The sequence below is a fragment of the Cynocephalus volans genome, chromosome X, assembly GCF_027409185.1.
Source record: "Cynocephalus volans isolate mCynVol1 chromosome X, mCynVol1.pri, whole genome shotgun sequence".
Classification (NCBI taxonomy): domain Eukaryota; kingdom Metazoa; phylum Chordata; class Mammalia; order Dermoptera; family Cynocephalidae; genus Cynocephalus; species Cynocephalus volans.
Window position 1 is genome coordinate 79026959 of NC_084478.1, and position 25517 is coordinate 79052475.

The 25517-nt window shown below is 39.9% G+C and overlaps 1 protein-coding gene across 7 annotated transcripts in view; it reads left to right on the plus strand.

Annotated features, from left to right (window-relative positions):
* The window catches only part of EDA (ectodysplasin A), a 410625-nt gene that overhangs the window by 287024 nt on the left and 98084 nt on the right, over positions 1 to 25517 (plus strand). For all 7 annotated transcript variants that reach the window (XM_063083941.1, XM_063083942.1, XM_063083947.1 and 4 more), the window contains exon 2: positions 16128 to 16233. In XM_063083941.1, coding sequence (XP_062940011.1) covers positions 16128 to 16233 — 106 coding nt within the window. The remainder of the gene's footprint in view (positions 1 to 16127; positions 16234 to 25517) is intronic.

Here is a 25517-nt window from a genome sequence, read left to right on the forward strand (position 1 = left end):
AACACCCTAATGCTGGATTCTAATCAACAGCAATATTGAAAAAAAAAATTTTTCTGTCTGTTTTACAGCTACTGAAACAGTATTGGTCTGACAGTATGTGACATAACCAGTTATTTTGTTTGTACGTCAAGGGAGGCCCTGGCCATGCTTGGGCACAAGAGGCACTAAATTGCCAAGTTAACAGGATAGCATTGCAACTTTGGATTTGACTGCTTTCACAGTGAAATGGTCTTCTTGGCCTCACAATTTTCTTACCAGTCCTTTTATGCCCTTGATGATTCTGGTTTTATGGTGTTTAAAATTCTGAACTTGTATCCCAGGCTCTTTACTGTTTTTCCTAATCCTCAGGTTTGTTTCAGGCATTTATTGTGGGCTGAATCTCTGCTGATTATATCACTACTGATTAACTTGCCTGTCCCTGGAATACCTGTATCTTCGAATATTCTTTGAATTCAACCTACTGTACTTATATCCTATCCTGTCTGACCTTTCCCTTTGAACATATCTTCTGGTCACTGAGATTCACTTTGTATACTTCCATTCCTGTGAGCCAGTCCTGGATTAATGGTCCACTGGCCACATATCTATGTACATATCCTTGTTATCCACCTAACCCCCTGGGTCTGTTTAGATCATTGTTTGTAGCCTTTCTTTCATCATCTGAGCCCTAGTTATAACAGCTGAACTCTAGTCTACAACATATTTCAGTATCAACTTGAACTGAATATGACTCATCTTTCCCTAAAATCCTTCCCACTGCTTAATTTTTCTACAATGTTTGGAACATTTTTGCCCTCTCAGAATCAGTAGTCATTTCTTAATTTGCTTCTTACCTATTCCCCTCCCCCAAGTTCTGATTATTGCAACTCTCTTTTCACTAGCTACTTCATTTTGATCCTTCCCCCATACTTGATCTTGAATGTTGTGGGCAAATATGGCTTAGAGGTAGTTTATGTGGTTTAGGTCTCCATTGGGAACTGAATGGATTTCGTAGAATGCTATTGATAGTGACATTTTGGGGTAAGGAAAAAACATCCTAGTTTAAATGGATTGCACAGGCAGTCTCATTGTGGTCACATAACACTACTGTAACCTACATTAGCCCACCTTTGTAAAGGTAAATGGCAACATTCTTATAAAATTTTCAAGAGCCATTTAAGAATTCATCATAATTAAGAGGATGTATTTGAGTTATGTTTTCTGAATCCAGAGCTCAACTAATTTGTAAGCTGATTCTACTCACAAATGATAGCCTTTAGTGATTTTCAGGTATTACAAGTAGAAGTGTATGTTTTTCTCCTAATGTGCAAAAGCACCTTTCACTTTAGAATTATAAAATTACAAATTAAGTAAGCAAACATTTCCCAGGGAAAGCAGTATGTATTGCTGCGCTTCCTAATATTCAAAGATGTTATTACTAATTTCATATACACATACACTCATGGGGAGCAAAGACTAAATCTTCATCCAAAAGTCCTTCCTATATGATATACATACAGACTGCTTTTTGATTCGTGGCTGCAGCTACTGTTTGTAGAGCCTGTCACTGTGTATTTCTGTGTCCAACTTGTGGTAAGCCGAAAGCCTTTCCTTAAGAAGAGTTTCTGAATTCCATATTGTTGCATTCTGGGCTGGTCTCTGCTGCTGTTTTTCCCCAGCAGCCCACAGCTATGTCATGTTATTTGAAGCTGTGCTTTAGTGCATCTTTTAGAGTATTTCTTATGCAACCCCTGCTTGTGATTATGCCATAAAACTCACCATACCATAGATGCTTGTATATCCTTCTGTCATTGTATCTCTATACGTGTAAGCAATGAAAGTTGCTTTAATGCTGATTGACTAGCTGACTTCCAGAATCTCAGTAGTGGTGGTCCTCTCTTGCCATTTCACATTAAGCATGACTTTAACTATGACAATAAAACAGTTCAACAAGGTAGATGTAACATCTGTGGCAGGTGTGAATTTCAAAGTCATCCAAAGCTGGACACGACTTGTATCATCCATTGATGAGAATCAATTCAGAAAGGGTTTTATTTTTCCAGCTCTGTCCTGGATGTTAGGAATAGAACTGAACCTAGGAAACAGAAACTTGGAGCAGGATTCTATTTTCCTCCTTTGTATTAGTTGTTGTGTGTTTGTAATAACTCACCTTTCTGTTTGATGTGCATCTTAAACAAATTTCACCCTGTCCAGAGGACAAGTCCACACTGGTTATGAACCCACAAATATACCTACCTTTGAGGAACTTACTACATATAGGGGTAAGAAAAATTAATATTAAGATATATAAGGCATTATTTGATAAGTGTTAGGTGACCTATACGGACAATTAATGGGAGGTAAGAAAAGCCAGACAATGAGCTAGTCTGTAGTACAATTTCACACTGATGCCACACTTGGTAATCTCCCCAAGCAAAGATACGGTTCTTTTTTATTTGCTTTCTACTTTGTAGTCAACTTGCATTGTTGGGCAGTGATTTTTTTTATCGTGATAAAATACATATAGTGTAAGATTTGCCATTTTAACCATTTTTGAACTTACACTTCTGTGGAATTAATTACATTCACAATGCTGTGTGACCATCACCTCTGTCTATTTCCAAAACTTTTTCATCATTTTAAACATATACTCTGTACCCATTAAGCATTGGGCAGTGATTTTCAAGTCCAACTGCCTAGGAAGCAGAATTTGATGACTGCTTTTAGCTCTATATGATGAAAAATGTTGTTTTTGTTTAGCTTGCGTGTTTAGCCATGCTACATAATTTCAGTCAACTTCCGACATACCTACAACAGGGGATGACAATCCCTAGCACTCATATTAGAAATGTCCAAGGTGCTAATTTCATTCAGCATTTGGGCTGATTGCTGCCACCTTCACTTCCACCCCACTGATGGCAGCTCCCATGGGATGCTGTGATCAATGTTAAATGTTCTTGTTTACCCACTCCTGGGAGCTGGCACACTCCATTCAGCAACCAGCACATACTGTGCTTCCCTTCTTGACACACTCCTTTTCAAACCTTACTACCTCCTGTTATGTAGTGTTATCATTGCATTACAAAGAAACTCAGGATTATTTGCATGTTGTTTGTGTATGTTAAAGATAGTGTCTAGTTCATTGCTCTCAATATGGTAGTACTCAGTATTTGTTCAGCAGACACCACCACCCTGAATGACCCTCTCCAGACCTTTTGCTGATAATAAAAGCATGTTGAATTAAGGGTTCTTGTAAGATTAGAAGTGTATCCAGTGCTACCTACTGTATTCATTTTATATTCACAACGTATCCATCAAGCTACTTTGGGCAACCATACTGTACTCATTGGTGCTGGGATGCTCATATCTTGTTATGGTGGAATCACTTGGAGATTTTTTTGAGTTTCAGGACATAAGTGCTTTTAATTTATTTGAAGGTTCAGCTGATTGCTGATGAATGGTAGTGGTAATGGCAGTGGTTTCAATAAAAAAATGGATTATTTATTCATGAACTTTTAATAGCAATCTTTTTTTAAAAAAAAAAAAGTAGGTGATTTGATGATTTTAGAAAACCTGGTATGTACCTGCCTCCTTTTGAGAGAGATGAGGTACCTATTTCTATAAACAAATTAACTCTAAGAATGACTGAAGAAAAGGTTAAACACTAACTATGCAAAAGCCCTATTTTACCAGGAAAAAAAAGAGGACTTAGCCTTTCAGTCTACAGATAATGAACTGATTGAGGACTGAACAATACAGCAGTTTCTCAAAGTGTGTTTCAAAAACTACCTGCATCAAGGGCTGGCCTGTGGCTCACTCGGGAGAGTGTGGTGCTGAGAACACCAAGGCCCCGGGTTCGGATCCTATATAGGGATGGCCGGTTCGCTCACTGAGTGTGGTGCTGACAACACCAAGTCAAGGGTTAAGATCCCCTTACCGGTCATCTTAAAAAAAAAAAAAAAAAAAAAAAAAAAAAAAAAAAAAACTACCTGCATCAGAATCCCCTAGTGAGCAAGTCAAAAAGTCATATTCTAGGGTCCCCCCACAAGCCTATTCAGTCTAAATTTGGAAAGCAGAAGGCCTGGGATTCTGCTTTTTGACACTCATGCCCAGTGATTCTGGTGCACATCAAAGTTTGAGAACCACTGACCTACAGGGTCTCTTACTCTTATGATCCATTTGATTTGATTCCTGCCAGTAGTGTATTGAGTCCTTAGTCTACCTCTTCACGATTGATAGCCTCAAAAAAATAGGTCCAATTTGGGTCAAATAAAATCCTGCCTTTAAGGAATAGATTGGTGGTAGTCCATGCTGTGATTTGAATGTGTCCCCTCCAAAATTCAGGTGTTGCCAATGTGATGGTATTAAGAGGTGGGGCCTTTAGGCTATGAGGGCTTTTCCCTTGTGAATGGGATTAAGGCCCTTATAAAAGAGGCTTCATGTGGTATTCAGTTCTCTTACCCTTTCACCTTCCACCATGTGAGGACACAGCATTTCTTCTCTCCAGAGGATGCAACAACAAGGTGCCACCTTGGAAGCAGAGAGCAGCCCTTGATCTTAGACTTCCCCCCTTTCAGAACTGTGAGACATTTCTGTCCTTTGTAAATTATCCAGTCTAGGATATTTTGTTATAGCAGCACAAACAAACTATGACAGTCCAATAATTCTTTCAACAGACAGATATTTATTAGGGACCTACTATGTGCCAGGCCCAGGGCTAGGCACTAGTTACACAAAAATGGATACCATGTGGCCACTTTCCTCAAGAGGCTTATGAGTAATTTCCTATGAATCATCTAGTGCAATCAAGTACATTAGCCATGAAATAGAAAATAAATTAAATTGACTGTATGTCACAGTTAAAGAAAAGAGTACCCAATAATTTTGTGGGTTAAGATATTAGAAAAAGTATGTTTGTAGAAATATCTGGAGGGTTGCTAGCAATAATAAATGTATCCCTCCTGTCTCACTATTAGCGAATTGTTTCCAGCTGAAATCCCTGTAATCTGCAGGTGCTGTTTACCATACAATTTTACCATAGGAAACAAGAGTGTAATACACTTAATAAAGTGTAAAGAATTAGAATTTTTCCTCTTGAGCAAAATGTCTGGCTGTAGCCAACATTCCTGATGCCTCCTTCCTTGTGCAATAGGAAAGCAATATTCTAAAAGAGAAGGCTATTTTGTTCATATTCTGCAACTTGCCTCTGGAGGCCATGCTAAGGAATGCACAACTCAAGCTAGAATTCCAGACTTTTTGTATGAGCAGCCACTGATTTTTGTCTTTACTATTATACTTTATAGAGAATAGTTTTCCCTTCTTACCTCTAATTGAGACTCAAATAACAGTACTGTGAATAGTGAAACTCTTTCATTTTAAGCAGTGTTTGTGTTGTTTTCTTCTGGCCTTTATTAAGAAAATAAAAACTATGTTCAAGGCATTTTTATATGCAGGCAGTCCCCATCTAATGAGCACTTGACTTATGAAGGTCCCATACTCATCAACAGCCTCTCTTGAGCTACATCTACTACCCATGGAAACTGGAATTGTTTCTGCTTTCTGCAGAAGTTTGTTTCTCCCTCAGACTTCCTTTTCTGGGAGCTTGAATTCTCACAAGTTCCCATCAGACCCTTTGAAACAGTTAATATATGAGCACCCTCTCCTACTGCCACCACCAGGACACAAGAAGGTGCTAGAGCCCCTGCCAGAACTCCCATAGGAGCTGAGCATAAAGAGTATGAGGGAAACTCTGAAATTATACTTGGTGATGGTGGGGAGGTTGTGCATTTGCATTTCAATGTCCCTTTTCCCTAGAAAGAGCATTATACTGTAATAACCTCCCCATGTAGAACTCCATGACAAATTCACCTATCCAGACCACAGCCAGGAATCAAGCAGTAAACAAATGGCCACTAAGCTGCCAGAGAATATACATCTCACTTTTTAGAAAAGTTATTCAAAACCACATTCACTGCTCATTTATTCTGTTTGTACATGAGTCTAATTAGTTTTAATTAGATATCAAGCCTATAATAGATTATAACCAGCAAATCTGAAGGGACTGGAAAAGATGTTACAGAGGCAAAGTGAAATCTGATACTTGACAGGAAAGTAAGAGATGAAAAAACATTAAAAAGTTTAAGAACTCAAAAACCAACCACAATGAAACTCTACTTAACAGCCACCAGAATGTCAAAAATTAAAAATACTGACAATACCAAGTGTTAGTGAAAATGGACAGCACTGGGACTCTCATACATTGCTGGTGGACATATAAAACGGTACAGTCACTCCAGAAAGCAGTTTGTCAGTTTCTTACAACAAATACTTACTACATAACCCAGAGGTTCTACACCTAGGTGTTTATCCAAAAAAACGAAAGCGTTATGACCACACAAAGACATGTACGTGAACGTTCATATCAGCCTTTTTCATAATAGCCCCAAACTAGAAATAACTCAAATGTCCATCAATAGGTGAATGCATTTTAAAAATGTGATAGTGCCATACGATGAAATAATAAGCACTAACAAGGAATGAACTACTGATACATGCAACAACATGGATGAATGTCACAGACATTATGTTGGATGAAAAATCATATGATTCTAATTTAGAATAGGAAAAACTAAGCTGTAGTGATAGAAATCAGAAGAATAGTTGAATTAGGATGTGGGGCACTGGAGAATGACTGGAAGGAACACAAAAGAAAATTCTGGGGTGATAGAAATGTTCTATATCTTGATTTGGGTGGTAGTTACACAGGTGTGCCTTTGTCAAATATCTTCAAATTGTATGCTCAAAATTTGTGCATTTTATTGTATGTAAATTATATCTCAAATTTTCATAAGGTACAAAAATTTAAGAGAGAAAAAAATCCTTCAGAAGATCTCCTGCAGAAGGAGCAAGTCTAAATTCTTTAACATGATCCGGTTCTTTTTTATTTATTTATTTATTTATTTATTTATTTTACACTGTTTTTTTATTTTTATTTTTTTTTAATTTTATTTTGTCGATATACATTGTGGCTGATTATTGCTCCCCATCACCAAAACCTCCCTCCCTTCTCCCTCCCCCCCTCCCCCCAACAATGTCCTTTCTGTTTGCTTGTCGTATCAACTTCAAGTAATTGTGGTTGTGATATCTTCATCCCCCCGCCGTTTTTTTTTTGTGTGTGTGTGTGTGTGTGTGTGTGTGTGAATTTATATATTAATTTTTAGCTCCCACCAATAAGTGAGAACATGTGGTATTTCTCTTTCTGTGCCTGACTTGTTTCACTTAATATAATTCTCTCAAGGTCCATCCATGTTGTTGCAAATGGCAGTATTTCATTCGTTTTTATAGCTGAGTAGTATTCCATTGTGTAGATGTACCACATTTTCCGTATCCACTCATCTGATGATGGACGTTTGGGCTGGTTCCAACTCTTGGCTATTGGAAAGAGTGCTGCGATAAACATTAGGGAACAGGTATACCTTCGACTTGATGATTTCCATTCCTCTGGGTATATTCCCAACAGTGGGATAGCTGGGTCGTATGGTAGATCTATCTGCAATTGTTTGAGGAACCTCCATACCATTTTCCATAGAGGCTGCACCATTTTGCAGTCCCACCAACAATGTATGAGAGTTCGTTTTTCTCCACAACCTCACCAGCATTTATCGTTCAGAGTCTTTTGGATTTTAGCCATCCTAACTGGGGTTAGATAGTATCTCAATGTGGTTTTGATTTGCATTTCCCGGATGCTGAGTGATGTTGAGCATTTTTTCATATGTCTGTTGGCCATTTGTACATCTTCCTTAGAGAAATGCCTACTTAGCTCTTTTGCCCATTTTTTAATTGGGCTGCCTGTTTCCTTCTTGTAAAGTTGTTTGAGTTCCTTATATATTCTGGATATTAATCCTTTGTCAGATGTATATTTTTCAAATATTTTCTCCCACTCTGTTGGTTGTCTTTTAACTCTTTTAATTGTTTCTTTTGCTGTGCAGAAGCTTTTTAGTTTGATATAATCCCATTTGTTTATTTTTCCTTTGGTTGTCCGTGCTTTTGGGGTCGTATTCATGAAGTCTGTGCCCAGTCCTATTTCCTGAAGTGTTTCTCCTATGTTTTCTTTAAGAAGTTTTATTGTCTCAGGGTGTATATTTAAATCCTTAATCCATTTTGAGTTGATTTTCGTATACGGTGAGAGGTATGGATCTAGTTTCATTCTCCTGCATATGGATATCCAGTTATCCCAGCACCATTTGCTGAAGAGGCAGTCCCTTTGCCAGTGAATAGGCTTGGTGCCTTTGTCAAAGATCAGATGGCAGTAAGTGTGTGGGTTGATTTCTGGATTCTCTATTCTATTCCATTGGTCAGTGTGTCTGTTTTTATGCCAGTACCATACTGTTTTGGTTATTATAGCTTTGTAGTATAGCTTAAAGTCAGGTAGTGTTATGCCTCCAGCTTTATTTTTTTTGCTCAGCAATGCTTTGGCTATGCGTGGTCTTTTATTGTTCCATATAAATGTCTGGATAGTTTTTTCCATTTCTGAGAAAAATGTCTTTGGAATTTTGATGGCGATTGCATTGAATTTGTATATCACTTTGGGTAGTATGGACATTTTCACGATGTTGATTCTTCCAATCCAAGAGCATGGGATATCTTTCCATCTTCTTGTATCCTCTCTAATTTCTCTCAGCAGTGGTTTGTAGTTCTCATTATAGAGATTTTTCACCTCCTTGGTTAACTCAATTCTTAAGTATTTTATTTTTTTGGTGGCTATTGTAAATGGGCAGGCTTTCTTGATTTCTCGTTCTGCATGTTCACTATTGGAGAAAAGAAATGCTACTGATTTTTGTGTGTTGATTTTGTATCCTGCTACTGTGCTGAAATCATTTATCAATTCCACCAGTTTTTTTTTTTTTTTTTTTTTTTTTGTCTTTTTCGTGACCAGCACTCAGCCAGTGAGCGAACTGGCCGTTCCTATGTGGGATCCGAACCCGCGGCGGGAGAGTCGCCGCGCTCCCAGCACAGCACTCTACCAATTGCGCCACGGGCTCGGCCCCCACCAGTTTTTTTGTAGAGGTTTTAGGCTGTTCGATATATAGGATCATGTCATCTGCGAACAGGGACAGTTTGACTTCATCTTTTCCAATCTGGATGCCCTTTATTTCCTTCTCTTCTCTGATTGCTCTGGCTAGTACTTCAACACTATGTTGAATAGGAGTGGTGAAAGTGGGCATCCTTGTCTAGTTCCTGTTCTTAAAGGAAAAGCTTTCAGCTTTTCCCCATTCAGGATGATATTGGCAGTGGTTTTGGCATATATGGCTTTAATTATGTTGAGATACTTTCCCTCTATACCTAACTTATAGAGGGTCTTTGTCATGAATGCGTGCTGAACTTTATCAGATGCTTTTTCAGCATCTATAGAGATGATCATATGGTCCTTGTGTTTGAGTTTATTAATATGGTGTATCACATTTATTGATTTGCGTATGTTGAACCAACCTTGCATCCCTGGGATGAATCCCACTTGATCGAGATGAATAATTTTTCGTATGTGTTGCTGTATACTGTTTGCTAGTATTTTAGTGATGATTTTTGCATCTATATTCATCAAGGATATCGGCCTGTAGTTTTCTTTTTTGGTTATATCTTTACCTAGTTTTGGTATCAGGATGATGTTTGCTTCATAGAATGAGTTTGGGAGATTTGCGTCCGTTTCAATCTTTTGGAATAGTTTGTAAAGAATCGGTGTCAATTCCTCTTTGAATGCTTGGTAAAATTCTGCTGTGAATCCATCTGGTCCTGGGCTTTTCTTTGTTGGGAGCCTTCTGATAACAGCTTCAATCTCCTTTATTGTTATTGGTCTGTTCAAATTTTCTACGTCTTCATGGTTCAGTTTTGGGAGCTTGTGTGTGTCCAGAAATTTATCCATTTCCTCCAGATTTTCAAATTTGTTGGCGTATAGTTGTTTATAGTAGTCTCAAATGATCCTTGTATTTCAGATGAATCAGTTGTAATATCGCCTTTTTCATTTCTAATTTTTGTTGTTTGAGTCTTCTCTCTTCTTTTTTTTGTTAGCCATGCTAATGGTTTGTCAATTTTATTTATCTTTTCAAAAAACCAACTTTTTGATTCGTTGATCTTTTGAATTGTTTTTTGGTTTTCAATTTCATTCAGTTCTGCTCTAATCTTAATGATTTCTTTCCGTCTGCTAAGTTTAGGTTTGGATTGTTCTTGTTTTTCTAGTTCTTTAAGGTGAAGTGTTAGGTTGTTCACTTGCCATCTTTCCATTCTTCTGAAGAGAGCGTTTAATGCAATAAATTTCCCCCTCAATACTGCTTTTGCAGTATCCCACAGGTTTTGGTATGATGTATCATTGTTTTCATTAGTTTCAATAATTTTTTTGCTTTCCTGCTTGATTTCTTCTTGGACCCATATGTCATTAAGTAGAATGCTGTTTAATTTCCATGTGTTTGTATAGTTTCCAGAGTTTCGTTTGTTATTAATTTCTAGTTTTAATCCATTGTGGTCTGAGAAGATACATGGGATAATTCCAATTTTTTTGAATTTATTGAGACTTGATTTGTGACCTAATATGTGATCTATCCTGGAGAATGATCCATGTGCTGATGAGAAGAATGAATATTCTGAGGTTGTTGGGTGGAATGTTCTGTAGATATCTGCCAATTCCAATTGGTCTAGAGTCTTGTTTAGATCTTGTGTTTCTCTACTGATTCTTTGCCTAGATGATCTGTCTAATATTGACAGTGGGGTGTTCAGGTCCCCTGCTATTATGGTATTAGTGTCTATTTCCTTCTTTAAGTCTAATAGAGTTTGTTTTATAAATCTGGCTGCTCCAACATTGGGTGTGTACATATTTATGATTGTTATGTCTTCTTGATGGATCAGTCCTTTTATCATTAAGTAGTGTCCCTCATTGTCTCTTTTTATGGTTTTTAGTTTAAAGTCTATTTTGTCAGATATAAGAATAGCTACTCCAGCTCGTTTTTCTTTTCTGTTTGCATGGTAAATCTTTTTCCATCCTTTCACTCTTAGTCTGTGTGAATCTTTATGGGTGAGGTGGGTCTCTTGTAGGCAGCATATAGTTGGGTCCTCCTTTTTGATCCAGTCAGCCAGTCTGTGTCTTTTGATTGGGGAATTTAAGCCTTTTACATTAAGAGTTGTTATTGAAAGGTGTTGATTTATTCCTAGCATTTTATTGGTTGTTTGGTTGTCTTAGGTGTCTTTTGTTCCTTGCTTTCTGATTTACTGTTTGGTTTCTGTGTTTGTTGGTTCCTTCGGTTGTAGATAGCATTTTTGTTTGCTTGTTTTCTCTTCATGAATGCCATTTTTATTATACTAGCAGGTTTAGATTTTTCTTGGGTTTTTATGGCATTGGAAGTTATTTTTCAGGAACCAAACACAGTACTTCCTTGAGGATTTCTTGTAAGGGTGGTCGTGTGGTAGTGAACTCCCGCAGTTTTTGTTTGTCTGAGAAATATACTATTTGCCCTTCATTTCGGAAGGATAGCCTTGCAGGGTAGAGTATTCTTGGCTGGCAATCTTTGTCTTTTAGTATCTTGAAAATATCATCCCATTCCTTTCTAGCTTTTAGGGTTTGTGATGAAAAGTCTGATGTTAGCCTGATTGGGGCTCCCTTATAGGTGATTTGACGCTTCCCTCTTGCAGCTTTTAAGATTCTCTCTTTGTCTCTGAGTTTTGCCAATTTGACTATGACATGTCTTGGAGAAGGCCTTTTTGGGTTGAATACGTTTGGAGATCGTTGAGCTTCCTGGATCTGAAGATCTGTGATTTTTCCTATACCTGGGAAGTTTTCTGCCACTATTTTATTGAATATGTTTTCAATGGAATCTCCATTTTCCTCCCGTTCTGGAATACCCATGACTCGGATATTTGAGCGCTTAAGGTTGTCTGATATCTCTCTCAGATTTTCTTCCATGTCCTTGATTCTTTTTTCTTTCTTTTTGTCTGCTTGTGTTATTTCAAACAGCCCATCTTCAAGTTCAGAGGTTCTCTCTTCAACTTCAACAAGCCTGCTGGTTAAACTCTCCGTTGTGTTTTTTATTTCGCTGAATAACTTCTTCAGTTCAGCAAGTTCTGCTACATTTTTTTTCAGGACATTGATTTCCTTGTACATTTCCTCTTTCAGATCCTGTATACTTTTCCTCATTTCATCATGATGTCTAGCTGAGTTTTCTTGTATCTCATTCAGTTTCCTTAGAATTATCACTCGAAATTCCTTGTCAGTTATTTCAAGGGCTTCTTGTTCTATAGGATCTAGAGTTTGAGATTTATTAACTTTTGGTGGTGTACTTTCTTGATTTTTTGTATTTCTGGTATCTTTTTTTTGGTGTTTATTCATTGTGGCAGGGGGTTTCACAGTCCACCGGTTTGAGACTAATGACTAACTAGGATGTTGCTGTGGTTGCCAATTTGGTATGGCTCCCTCCGTGACTGCTCAGTTGGCCTCTAGTGCCTTGTGTGTGTGGTTGCCTCGGGTCTTGGGCTTCTCCGGGGAGCCACCTTTCTGGTCAGCTTGGACTCTGCTGGGCTGGTGGCTCACGTACCACAGGGTGTGTGATCTCTGTTGAGCTTTCACTTCCTGTGCAGGACTTCTCCCTGTTCCGTGTGCTCTGGCCCAGGCTGTTGGATCGTGCAGTGGCGACCCCACCGGGTGTGTGGTTTCTGTCAAGTCTCCACCTCCCTGGCCGCACGTCTCCCCACTCTGTGCGCTCTGTGCTGGGCTGGGGCGTGTCTTCTGCAACCCTCGTCTATCAGCTGGGCCTTCAAGACCCTGCTCGGCACCGCCTCGCCCAGGAAGTCTACCAGGTTTCTGCTAGGCACAGAAGACCGGTCACTCTTGGTGCCTTTTTAGCACTGTGTAGATCTTTCTCGGGACTTGTTCACCTTTGTATCCCCCTGGCATAGACCGAATCTAGCGCCTGCCTGCAGCCAGCTATCTGGCAGGTTCAAGCGGACCTGGGAACTCTCCTATCACACTATTCCCAACCAGAAATTCGTTAGGCTTTTTTCCGAACTGGTGGCCACAGAGATGGTATCTGCCTCCCAGTAACAGGAAGTTTACCGGGGGCCGGAGTCCAGGGTGTGGTGGAATGACAGTCGGCCCGCCCGTACTTCCTTGCCCTCCCGACACTGGCCGGGGACGCCTCCCGCCACCAGCCCCGCCAGGGAACTGTGGAGGGATTGGGAGGGGAGGCCGGCCCGCAGGCTCCGGAAAGCCCAGCGCCGAGCCAAGCAAGTGGGAAGGCTCAGTGACGGCTGAGCTGGGCGGAGCTGCCAGCACCTGGGAAAATGGAGGCAGCCCTGGGGCAGTGAGTGGCCTGGTGATGCAGGCGGGAGCCGGGTGGGCGTCAGCCCCCCGAACAGAGCTGGGCCAGGGGTCACTCATAGTGCTGTGCCAGGTCGGGTGCTCACTCTCTGCCTCTGGTTTGTTGCCTTCCCTGTTCTCGGCTGCTGCCGCCTCAGACTGTTCAGTCGCGGCACGGCTCGGGCACTCCCAGGAATCTTCTTTAATGCCGGCCTGAAACCTCGAATCCTGAATAGGGCAGCTGGTCGCCTTCAGCACGGCCCCGGCCTCCGGGATCCTGTCTGCATCCACAGCAGCCCTGGTGCCGTGTTCCCTGATTCAAGACTCGCTTTTGCAGCTAAGAAACAGTTCTTTTCCTGCTCCACACTTCAAAGCTGTTGCCTGTAAATGAGGCAGCCTGTCCTGCCAGGGGCAAAGTGGCGGTCACCCCCCACGACCAGCCAGCAGCTGCGGTCCTCCCTTAAGAGATGGCGAGAGGAAGTTCCACAAGTTTCCCGGCTGCCTGAGGCCCAGTGGCCGCCTTTTCCACCTCAGCTACTCCGCGCCAACCGCCGCAGCCACCGCCATCTTGAAACCCCTGATCCGGTTCTTTTTTAATACCCCTTGGCTCATTTCTCACCATTCCTCCCCACCTCCTACCACTTATTCTAAACTACTTGTAGTTCCAAAAACTGCTGTTCTCTCTCTCTTTCCTCTGAACCATTAAACACAATGTTCCCTTTGCCTGGAGTTCCCTTTCTATTTCACATTTATCACTCAATCCTTGATATCCTTAAGGACTCACAGCAGTAGCTTTTCCTCCAATAAGCCTTGTTCACTCCCAGTCTGTATTAGGTGTTTCCCCTGTTGCTCTAGAAAACCTTAAGCTTCTATCTAACAAAGCATGTATTACTCTATAATTTAATTGTAATAATCTTTTTTTAAAAAACGTCTAAATCATAGTGGATTGGAGCCATTTAATGTACAAGCAAACAGTCCTCCCCATATTCAGTAAGCCCTGAATTAAATCATATATTGTGGATGAATTTCTACCCAAAATTCAATGTGTCTTAAGCCTAAGCCCTTCTTTTCCTCCACTATAAAAATCCTTTTTTTTTAAGCACTTAAAGTTATAAAGAAAACTCTTCTATCCAGAGTAACTTGTAGAGTTGCAAATGATTGAGATTTTATTGTAGATAGCAGTTTTGTTTCATGCTATTATTTGTATATTAGCTTATTTATATTGTGTTCTATGTAACTGTCTGTGGGCTTACTGGAAAACCTAGCCAGACCTAGTTATGTTGATTCTATGGGAAAATGCATTTTACATTATAATCAAGTGACTCAAGAATACTGCTAAGTTGGATCATGTGAAATTGCTGATATTCAACCATGTTTGACAAACAAAAATGGCAGTTTCCTATAGTTCAACCTAAATGAGTTTTGAAATACAAACCTATTGACAAGTTGAAGATTACTTATACATTCATTTATTAATTTTATATTTAAGAGGTGAATGTATCCTGCAAGATGCTAATCTTGCACCTTAAGGATGCTGGGTATAATTGTTCCATATAAACAGTAAATCATAGGATTTTGAAGAAAATTTGCATAGAATGTTAGAGCTTTCTTGGGTCCAACCCATTTTTTTTCCAATTAATCAGAGATGCAGTAGACATGAGGACTTTAGAATTGTTAATTTTTTGAACTGACACTAGAATGAAAATGCAGATTAATTTTTCTTTCCTAATCCCCAAACTATCTAACCAGTCTATTTTGAAGATTAATTTTAATAATAGTAGTAATAGCTAACATATATTGAGTGCATATTACATGCTGGGTACTACAACTAACCCTACAACTGCTTTATGAGAAAAGTACTATTATTTTCCCTATTTACAGATGAGGAAATTAAAGCCTAAGTAATTTGTCCAAGGTTACATATCTAGAAAGTGGCAGAGTCAGGATTAGAATCACTCCTATCCTACTACTATGTTCACTGTTTACCTCAAGCACATCTTTTTACCACAATTAAGTACTCATGCTGAAAGATTATGATTCAATTTTGCAAGTATATATTTAAGCTATGATTATCATTTATGGAACCAGACCCATTTACATATGAACATATTGTACAAGGATACTTCAAAAAGTTTTTGGAAAAACAGAATTGAAACATAATATGAATCTTTCCATGAACTCTTTCAAGTATCCTCATACTGTTACAAGAGATAATTATCAGACAATAGAGGACCAAGTAACAAAATGAGTCTTATGGATCACAAGTACTGTGGGTGTCTAGGAAAGGAAGATAATGATTGTGCACTTTGTCATGACTAACTCCTAGAAGAGCATTGACATAAGTGGTACTTCAGTATAGGATGTGCAGCATTCTGGGAACAAACCAAAAATATAGCACAAATAGGAATGTGGCAAAATCATGTGTGTATAAAAATGAAGTGCAAGGAGGAATAGCAAGCTCAAGGCTGATTCTGGGCTGGCATCAGTAGTATATGAAGAAAGTTAGAAATTTGTGGCTGGTCTGTCTGAACCCCAGAAATATATGGAGAAATGGAACCTGATAGATTACTCATTAGATATTCAGGGCAGAAGAGAGGAGATTCAGAGATTAACCAAAATTTTATGCCTACATGGTTAGAATAATATAATATCAAAAATAATAAGGATTTTTATAGTGGAGGAAGAGAAGGGCTTAGACTTTAGACACATTGAATTTAAGGTAAAGGTAGACTATCTATAGAAAGCTAGTTCTTTATGTTGGCTGTGGCCAACTGGGGTCAGTCTTTGACTCATCTACTTGTTATTTTTACAGATGGCCCTGCTGAATTTCTTCTTCCCTGATGAAAAGTCATACTCTGAAGAGGAAGGTAGGCGTGTTCGCCGCAATAAAAGAAGCAAAAGCAGTGAAGGAGCAGATGGTAAGTATTCTCGGATGATCCTTTATCACTTCTCAGTTATCTGCTAATAAGAGTACACTTCTAAGAACTACCTTCTCGAGTGTGCTGCATCATCTCATGTATTGTCCACAGACCCAAGGTCACGGAAGATTTCTTCAGCCTTACCTACCAGTTGATCTTTTGATATAGAACTAACTATACAAGGATCCTCCCTCCTCCAACTCCAGATACCTTCTGTATTAGTCCTTTTTTGCGTTGCTATAACAGAATACCTGAGACTGGGTAATTTATAAAGAAGGGAGGTTTATTAGGCTTACGATTCTGGGACAGCTGCATCTGGCATGGGCCTCAGGCTGCTTCCACTCATGGTGGAAAGTGGCAGGTAGCTGGCAGGTACAAGCACATCACATGGCGAGAGGAAGCAAGAAAGATAAGCAAGAGGGAGAGAGAAGGTGCTAGGGTCTTTTAAACAACCAGCTCTCACAGGAACTAATACAATAAGAACTCACTCACTAACCCTATCCCCCAAGGAGAGCATTAATCCATTCATGAGGGATCCACCCCCTGACTCAAACAGCTCCCAACACTGCCACACTGGGGATTAGATTTCCACATGAGTTTTGGGGGGACAATACATCCAAGCTCCATCATTCCACACCTGGCCCCCCAAAACTCATGTCACTTTCACATACAAAATACAATCATTCCATCCCAACAGCCCCAAAAGTCTTAGCTTGTTCTAGCACCAACTTAAAAGTCCAAACACCAAAGTCTCATCTGAGACTGAAGGCAAAACTCCTTCCAGCTGTGAATCTGTCAAGATCAATACCAAATATATCTACTTCCAAGATACAATGGTGGAACAGACATTGGGTATACATTCCCATTCCAAAAGGGAGGAAAAGGACAGAAGATAGGAGAAACAGACCCCAAAGAAGTCTGAAACCCAGCAGGGCAGACATTAAATCTTAAAGCTCCAAAATAATCTTCTTGGACTCCAAGTCCTGCATCCTGGGCACAATGGGGCATCTGGGCCGCAAAGCCTTGAGCAGCCCTGCCCCCATAGCTCTGCTGGGAGCATCCCACTGGGCTGCATTGGTGCCTGGGGCTTTTCCAGGCCTGTGTTGCATGTTGCCAGTGGCCCTCCAGTTCTGGGGTCCTGGCAGCATCCCCGCTGCCTTGGCTGTACTAGACATTTCCCCAGTGGGGGCTCCGACCCCACTTTTCTTCTCCACATTGCTCTAGTAGATGGCCTCTGTAGTGACTCTACCTGGGCTCCCAGGATTTTCCATATAGCCTCTGAAATCTGGGTGGAGGCTGCCACACCTCCACTGCTCTCATGTTCTACTGGCCTGCAGACTTAACATGACTTGGATGCCACCAAAGTTTCCAGCTTGTGCTCTCAAGAGCTGCTGCACGAACCACACTTGGGGCCACTTGAGGCAGGGCTGCTCCAGCTGGAGTGGCTGGGATGTAGGGAGCAGGATCCTGAGGGCAGCAGCACCACAGGTCTGTCCTCCAGAACAAGTTGGGCCTTCTAGGCCTCCAGTTCTGTGAAGGGAAGGGCACCCTTCCAGACTTCTGAAATGCCTTCTGGGCCTTTCTCTTATTAGCATCTGGCTGCTTCATTGCCAAGCTAATATCTTTAGCAACCAGTGTATCTGCTGCACCCTTGCATTTTTCTACTGAAAGTGCTCTCTCATTCTCTACCACATGGCCAAGCTGCAAATTTTCCAAATCTTCACACTCTGCTTCCCTTTTAAATTCTGGCTTTACATCATGCCATTTCTTCCATAACTCAGCATAGGCTCTTGCAAGTAACCATGTAGCTTCTTTAATGCTTTGCTGCTTAGAAATTTCTTCTGCCAAACATTCTGGTTAACAACTTTTAAGTCCCATCTTCCATAAAGTCCTAGGGCATGGACATAATGCAGCCAAGTTCCTTGCTATGGTGTAGCAAGGGTGATCTTTTGTCCAGTTCCTGATAAGTTCCTCATTTATATCCAAGACCTCATCATCCACATGGCCTTTATAATCCACATTTCTACCAGCACTCTGGTCACTATTATTTAATCAGTCTCTAAAATGTCCCAAACTTCCCCTCATCTTTTTGTCTTCTTAGTCCTCAAAACTCCTCCAACCTTTGCCTGTTACCCAGTTCCAAAGCCAATTCCATATTTTCAGGTATCTGTACAGCAACACCCCATTCCTCAGTACCAATTTTCTGTATTAATCCATTCTGTGTTGCTATAACAGAACACCTGAGACTGGGTAATTTATAAGGAACAGAGGTTTATTTGGCTTATGATTATGGAACAGCTGCATCTGGCACAGGCCTCAGGCTCCTTCTACTCACGGCGGAAAGTGGCAGGCAGCTGGCAGGTACAAGCAGATCACATGGCAAGAGGAAGCAAGAGAGAGAGACAGAGAGGGGAGATGCCAGGGTCTTTTAAACAACCAGCTCTCGTGGGAACTAATAGAGTGAGAACTCACTCACTACCCCCACCCTGCAAGGAGAGCACTAATCCATTCATGAGGAATCCACCCCCATGACTCATATAGCTCCCAACACTGCCACATTGGGGATCAGATTTCCACATGAGTTTGGGGGGAACGACACATCCAAACTCTATCAACTTCAGTCCTTTCTGAGCATATCTGAGAGCCATGGCAGCATATGTATCTCAAGATCACCCTCCATAAGGACCTCATTTCTCCTGGGGACATCTCACATCTACTAAGGCCACCAAGAGGATTTGGTCCTATTTTTGGAATTGACAGAGTGTTCTGCCATGCTGGAACTTACATGAGGTATTTCAAAGGTAATCAAATCAATTCTGGTATCCACTATCATGCCAAAATTTGAACTAGAGCTTCTAGATCTAATCTGTAAGTTCCTCGAAGGCAGGAATTCATTTCTCTCCATATAACCCGAGAATCTAGCCTAGTATCTGGCACATAATTGGTGTTTGTAATGTAAGCTGATGATGTTGACTACCCCACTCAACCAGGCAGTGATGTACCAGTGGAAACCATCAATATTGTGGGTGTAATAGCTTTGAATTAACTAGCATTGCATTCTGTGGGGCATAAAAAATGTTGAGCTTCCTCCTGGACAGGGTCTTTGAATCACTCTGATATTTCAGCATCACTCTGTCAGTTGACAGAATGCTACCCCTTTGGCATGGGAGTCAGTAGAATACATAGCCCTGGGCTGCTGCAAAGCCATCTGGATTAAAAGACAGCATGTGTTGTACATTTGCCAATGATATGTGTCTGGAGCATTACAAAGCAATATGCCTTTATAAAGATGAAAATTAAATTTTTAAGCTGACATTTGTCAATGTGAGTAAGAACCAATAATGGAAGCTGTTCCAGACAGCAGGAGCTGTTGAAGAGATGGGGCCAGGACTTTGTCAGTAGGAGCAAGAAGAAGTAAAATGGATGAAGCTGAAAAAGAGCTTAGAACAGTGACCCTGTAATAATAATAATGAAAAAAAAAGTCAAGGCAATAGGATAGGTGGGGTTTTCTAGTCAGTGAAGATGGCAGCAGCACTGATCCTTTGAATGGAGAACTGGACCATGGGGCCATTCTCTAGAGCAGACATTTTGCATACAGTTAATGATCTAGTTCATGCCTAGGAAATGTAGTCCATGAAGCAGAAGGCACCCATTATTCACCTACTACTTATAGCCAATTTTTTTGGAAGTCTTCTGGCTATTTGGAAGGTGTGAGCTGAGAGTCATGGTCCCTTTTCTCTCATAGTCATCTTACCCTGTGGTGCATGTAAGTCTCTTCACCTTTGGCTCTTCTCCTGAGACTACTCCCAGTACCATCAAATCTTTCATAATCCCTGGTGGCTAAGGAAGACAGGTGAGAGGTGGTAAGAGTAATATCACCTTCTGTAGTGGGTATGGTCTTCCCTCCCTCTTCAAACAGGAAGTCTAATGGCTTCTAAAGTTTACCTCTTCATCTAGCCTCCCAAATTTTCTTTTAAGGAAGACAGCTTCCTCATCTCCCCCAAACTGCTTGGATCTGACTACCAACATCTCTGATACTGATTTTCCTCAGAGTGTTTATTCTGTCTGAATACAAAACAGTTTTTCTCTCTGGTCAAGGCCAAAGCCTCTCATTAATTTTTAACATTTCTTGTCTACTTCCCTCTTGATCTTTACTCTAGTCAGTCACTAGACTCTAGTCACTTTGCACCAATACCAAGTTTCTTATGCAATCCAAGTATTTTTCTTTAATCAGTATAGCTTGGAGGAATCCAAGAGCCCCTTAGCAGGTATAAAATGCCTGGGGATCCTGGGATTTGATAAGATTTTTAGCCTTTCACATAGGAGCCTATAAAACCATTTTTCTAGATGCAGTGGGTGTTCCGATGAGTTAAAGGGTAATGAGCAAATCAAAATCTCCTTTTTTTTTTTTTTTAACAATTCTTATCACTCTGCTGAGTGTATGCTATATTTATTTAATATATTTATCACATATTTACTGGGTAAATATAGCAGTTTATATAATACTAGAATAGAAATGCCATAAGTATATTTGTATTTGTTTTGTTTCCTTTTACATCCTCACTGCATAGAAAAGGATCGGGCACATAGTAGACCCTCAATAAATATTTGTTGTTGCCTTCAAGGAGTTTTACTTCCAGTGTAAAGAAACAGACAATAAACAAAGTTGATGGTGATAAGTGCTGTGAAGAAAAATAAAGCAGAGCAAGAGGGAGAGAGTGATGGGGTGTGCTGTGAGGTGATCAAAGAAGGTCTCTCTGACAAGGGAACATTTGAGAAGAGACCTGAATGAATTGAAGATGTGAGCCAGGTGAATGTCTGGGGGAAGAAAAAACAGAAAAGGCAAAGGCTTTTAAGCAGAAGAATATTTGGTATGTTCCAGAAAGATCACTGTAGCTAGGAGCACAGTAAGCAAGAGGGAAAGAGAAGGAGATGAGGTCAGAGAGCAAAATCCAATGTAAAGCCTTGTAGGCTAAGGTAAGGACACTGGCTTTTATTCTGCATGACAGGGAACCATTGGAAGATTTTGAGCAGAGGAATGACAGGATCTGATTTCTGTTTTAACAGAATCCCTTTAGCTTCTGTGTTGAAAATAGGTGCAGAAAGAAAGGACATAAGCAGGGAGACCCATTAGTAGAATATTACAATAATCCAGGCAAGAGATGATGGTAGCTTAGACCAGGATGGAGGCAGTGTGGGTGGTGAGCAGTGGTCAGATTCTGGAGAGATTTTGAAGGAATGGCTGACAAGATTTTCAGGTTGATTAGATAAGGGGTATGAGAGACAGAAAAGAGCCAAGAATGACCCTAGGGTTTTGGATTAAAGGAACTAAATTAGTAGAATTACCATTTCTGAGATGGGGAAAATAGGGGAGGAACAATATAGAGGAATATGGGGAAGGAATAAAGATTTCAGTATGGCTTGTGAAATTCGAGGTGCATATTAAACAGTCAACTGGATATATAAGTCTATGCTGTACATCACTGTGTCTCAAGACAATGAGGGGACTCTGTTGTCTACAAATAAAGGACTTGTCGTTGAAGAAGTGAGTCAGCCTGTAAACTGTTCTAACAGAGTAAGAGGTAGGATGGGATAGGTAAATCAGAGTAGGGCGAGTTAAAGAAGGCCAAAAAAAAAAAAAAAATTATGCCAAGAGGCAAAAGAATCCATCAGGTGTTGGTTATAAATCTACAAGTTACCTACATATTATAATAAAAATTTAGCTGTCCGGCACAGGTGTGCATCACAAGTGTCAAAGAAAAAGTCGTTTACCTTGAATAGTTAAGAACATGGCAGAGATTTCAAAAAGAAAGCATTTTTCAAAGGTCAGAAATAGAGACAAGTTTAAAAGAGCAGGAAAAATCGGTTCTAGTTCCTTGTATAATTTTTTGATATGTTACTATCCTTTAGTTTCACTTTAATTCCCAAACTTTATTTTATTGCTGTTTAACAAGCCTTCTAGGCACTACCAGAAGGAATGCAAAGATGAATAAAGACTTCAGAGAAGCTTACAATTTAGTGAAAGAGCAGATATAGGCAACAGGTGAAAGTGAAGCAAAGGTAGGTGGTGAAAGTGGGTCCTGGAATTTTACCTAACCACAGGACCAGAACATTTGACGACATTCAAACATTTGTTAAGTGAATGACCAGATAAACAAATCATGGGGGTCTAAATTTTCTACCTAGAAACTACAGATACTAAGCTTAATGATCTCCACTAATCCCTGTAAAAGAAAAAATATTTTAACAAATGGTTTATTAACAATTAGGAGAAGGAAGGGATGTGGTGATCCTCAGGAATCTGCATAGGTTTACCAAGAATTAATCAGGCTACAGAAGCCTGTTTTTCTCTTTACATCGGACTATTAAACTAGTTGATTGGAGGCATAGCATAGGCATAATCTATCTTGCCTTTTTTTTAAAAAAAGCCAGTGGCTATATCTAAGCATATCCAGTCTTTCTGATCCACCATTCAAGAATGATTGAATTCATCTCATCTTCTCTACTCAAATTGCTCTATAAAGGAAGGTACTGACTAGCTAAGCAGGAGTCCCAAACATAATGTTCTCCTCCAATATAAATGTTGGCACTTTATAGCTTGGCACTTGTTTTATAAAAAACAAGTGAATTTCTTTTTCTTTACTACAGCTCTACCTTAAATTCACTTCTCCTATCCTGAGTTGGTCAAAAGTATTCCAGATAGTTTTTAAGTTCATTTGTGATACTTATATGAGGTCTTTTGGTTATTATTATTCTTAAAGGAAAGCATGATCCCTTCATTGTGGGTGTTGTCACAACAGTTCCAGAAATCTGTGCCAGGATTTCCTGCTGAGGCCCATCCTTGTGATATGTTTCTGAAGTAATAATAGCTCTAGGTGGCTTACTTGGTTATCTCTTGCAGGGTACTTCAGAAATCTGCAGACTATTTTCTAGTTAGAATGAAATATAGAATATATTCAGGGGGCCATGAGGTCTTAGAATCAGGTAACATGAATCAAGAATTCTCAAAAAGGTAGTTACCAGTCCGGCCCCATGGCTCACTCGGGAGAGTGCGGTGCTGGTAGCGCCAAGGCCGCAGGTTCGGATCCTATATAGGGATGGCCGGTACATTCACTGGCTGAGCGTGGTGCGGAGGACACCATGCCGAGGGTTGCGATCCCCTTACCGGTCAAAAAAAAAAGGTAGTTACCATATTTTACAATTATTATGGTAAAAACATCTGTTCTCTTCCTGTTGGAGCATTTTCAGGAGTCAATCAAAATCTTAATATCCCTTCATACCCACCTGCCCCCTGTGTTTCTGTTCTAGTAAGAGAATAAAAGTGCAGTGTGGTGTAATAGAAAAGATACTAGACTGAGTTGCAATCTCTGGATCCCAATCCTGATGTCACTGCCAGTGTACCTGCCATGTAACCTTAGAGAAGTCACATTCCTGTAAGCCTCAGTTTCCTTGTCTGTAAAATAGGGATAATTTAACCCTTCTTACCTCATGCAATTATTGTATTGACCAAAAGTGTTAATGTATGCAACAGTGCTTCAAAAATTATTAGGTTCTATTACTATGTTCTATCTGGAAAATGAACATAATAGTATGGTTTCCCAGGTATTTGAGGCACTCATATTCATTAATTTATGGACTACCATTATAATTTCTGCAAAGATACTCCCTTTCAGCTAAACTACCATTTTTTGTTTTCACTGATGCTACCCAAGCCCATAGGAAGAAGACTCCAAGCCTCAAACTATGGCCTGCCTCATCCCAACAAATGATCATGTCTACACATTGCTCTGTGTCACTCTCTCACTCTGGTTGGCTGGCTGTATTTATGTGGCCCGTTTTGTCAATATCTCTTGGAAATTTCTCTTCTTTGTAGTTTTTTTTTACTTTTGGACAGATCAAAAAGTTAGTATTCTTTTCTACAAAATGAAAGAGTAAAGGGGAAAAGCAAGTAAGATTGAAATATATCCTTTGTCCTTCATTCCTTAAAAATAATAATGTAATAGGGCATAGCTACTATTAAGTTGATACAGATGAACATGAAAGGCTATGGCATCAAAGAAAACAGACTTTCTGTCTATACAAATATGAGCTAGAATTAAGAATTTCTCTCATTCTAGTATTGCTCTCATATTTAGTGCTTTTCAGTGAGCCATCACTGTGCTATTATCAAATGAGAGAAACCAAAAGCATTTTGAGAGCTGACAGGGTTTCGGGGGCTTTTGATGGCTTACAATGTGTTTGGACTTGAAGAGGATTGTAGATTTCAGATGTAGAATCCCCAAAGTTGCCTGCTGGTCGTGCGTGCCAACAGCTTAAGTGCCCATGGCAGAACACTCCGGAGAGTAGCTTAATATCAAACAAAACATTAAGTAAGCTAAAATGTCTTAGCTTGCACATACTCCAAAACACCCTTTAAAGCTGTATTTTTATTGATGGAACTAGCCCTGCAGTAAATGATCACCACTGACACTTGGTTAACAAGCATTTTTAGAATATCAACTACTTGTAAGACACTATACCAGGCTCTGTAATTGGTATAGCTACCAAACTCCTGTCCTTAGTACCTAAGGCCTAAATTGAACTTGGTATAGAGATTAAAGGTTAAGATGCTTAAATATATTTATGGGATTTTTTTAATTACAAAAATAATACATAATGAGTACTGAGTGTAACAAATAAAAGCAATTCAGAATCAGGTAAGATAAAATGTGAACATACCCCCCCACCCCCAATACTAAAGTGCTACAAAGGTAAAACATCTTTGAGGAATATCTTACTTACGTAAAGGAGGTGACAGGCCTAGCTGATGTGAGGTTCTCTAAAGGTCCTTCCAGTCTGTCTAAGTATCTTTCAAGATCTTTCTAGCTATTTGTTTCTCAGTGTTAGGGAAAGTGGTGAACTCTAAGCAGGAAACACTTGGATTCTAATCCCAGCTCTGCCATTAGTAGTTATACTAGCAGTATGACTTGGGCAGGTCTTACTTCACTTCTCTGATCTTAGTTTCTTCTAAAGGGTTAGACTATAATAAGTGATTCTCAACTGGAGTATAAGAGATTCAATATCATCTAAGGAGTTTTTCCAAAGTATGCACTACCCTGGAAATTTTGATCACTCTGTATCCCATTGAGAAAACTATAGTAAGGTAGTTACTATTACTGATGAGAGTCTATCATATCCCTCAGATGTATCAAGGTAAGAGAAAGATGTTGAACTACTAGAAAAGATGGTCTAATTGTTTCCTTCTAATTCTCATATAATTTACTCCTAACTATTCCTGACTTCCA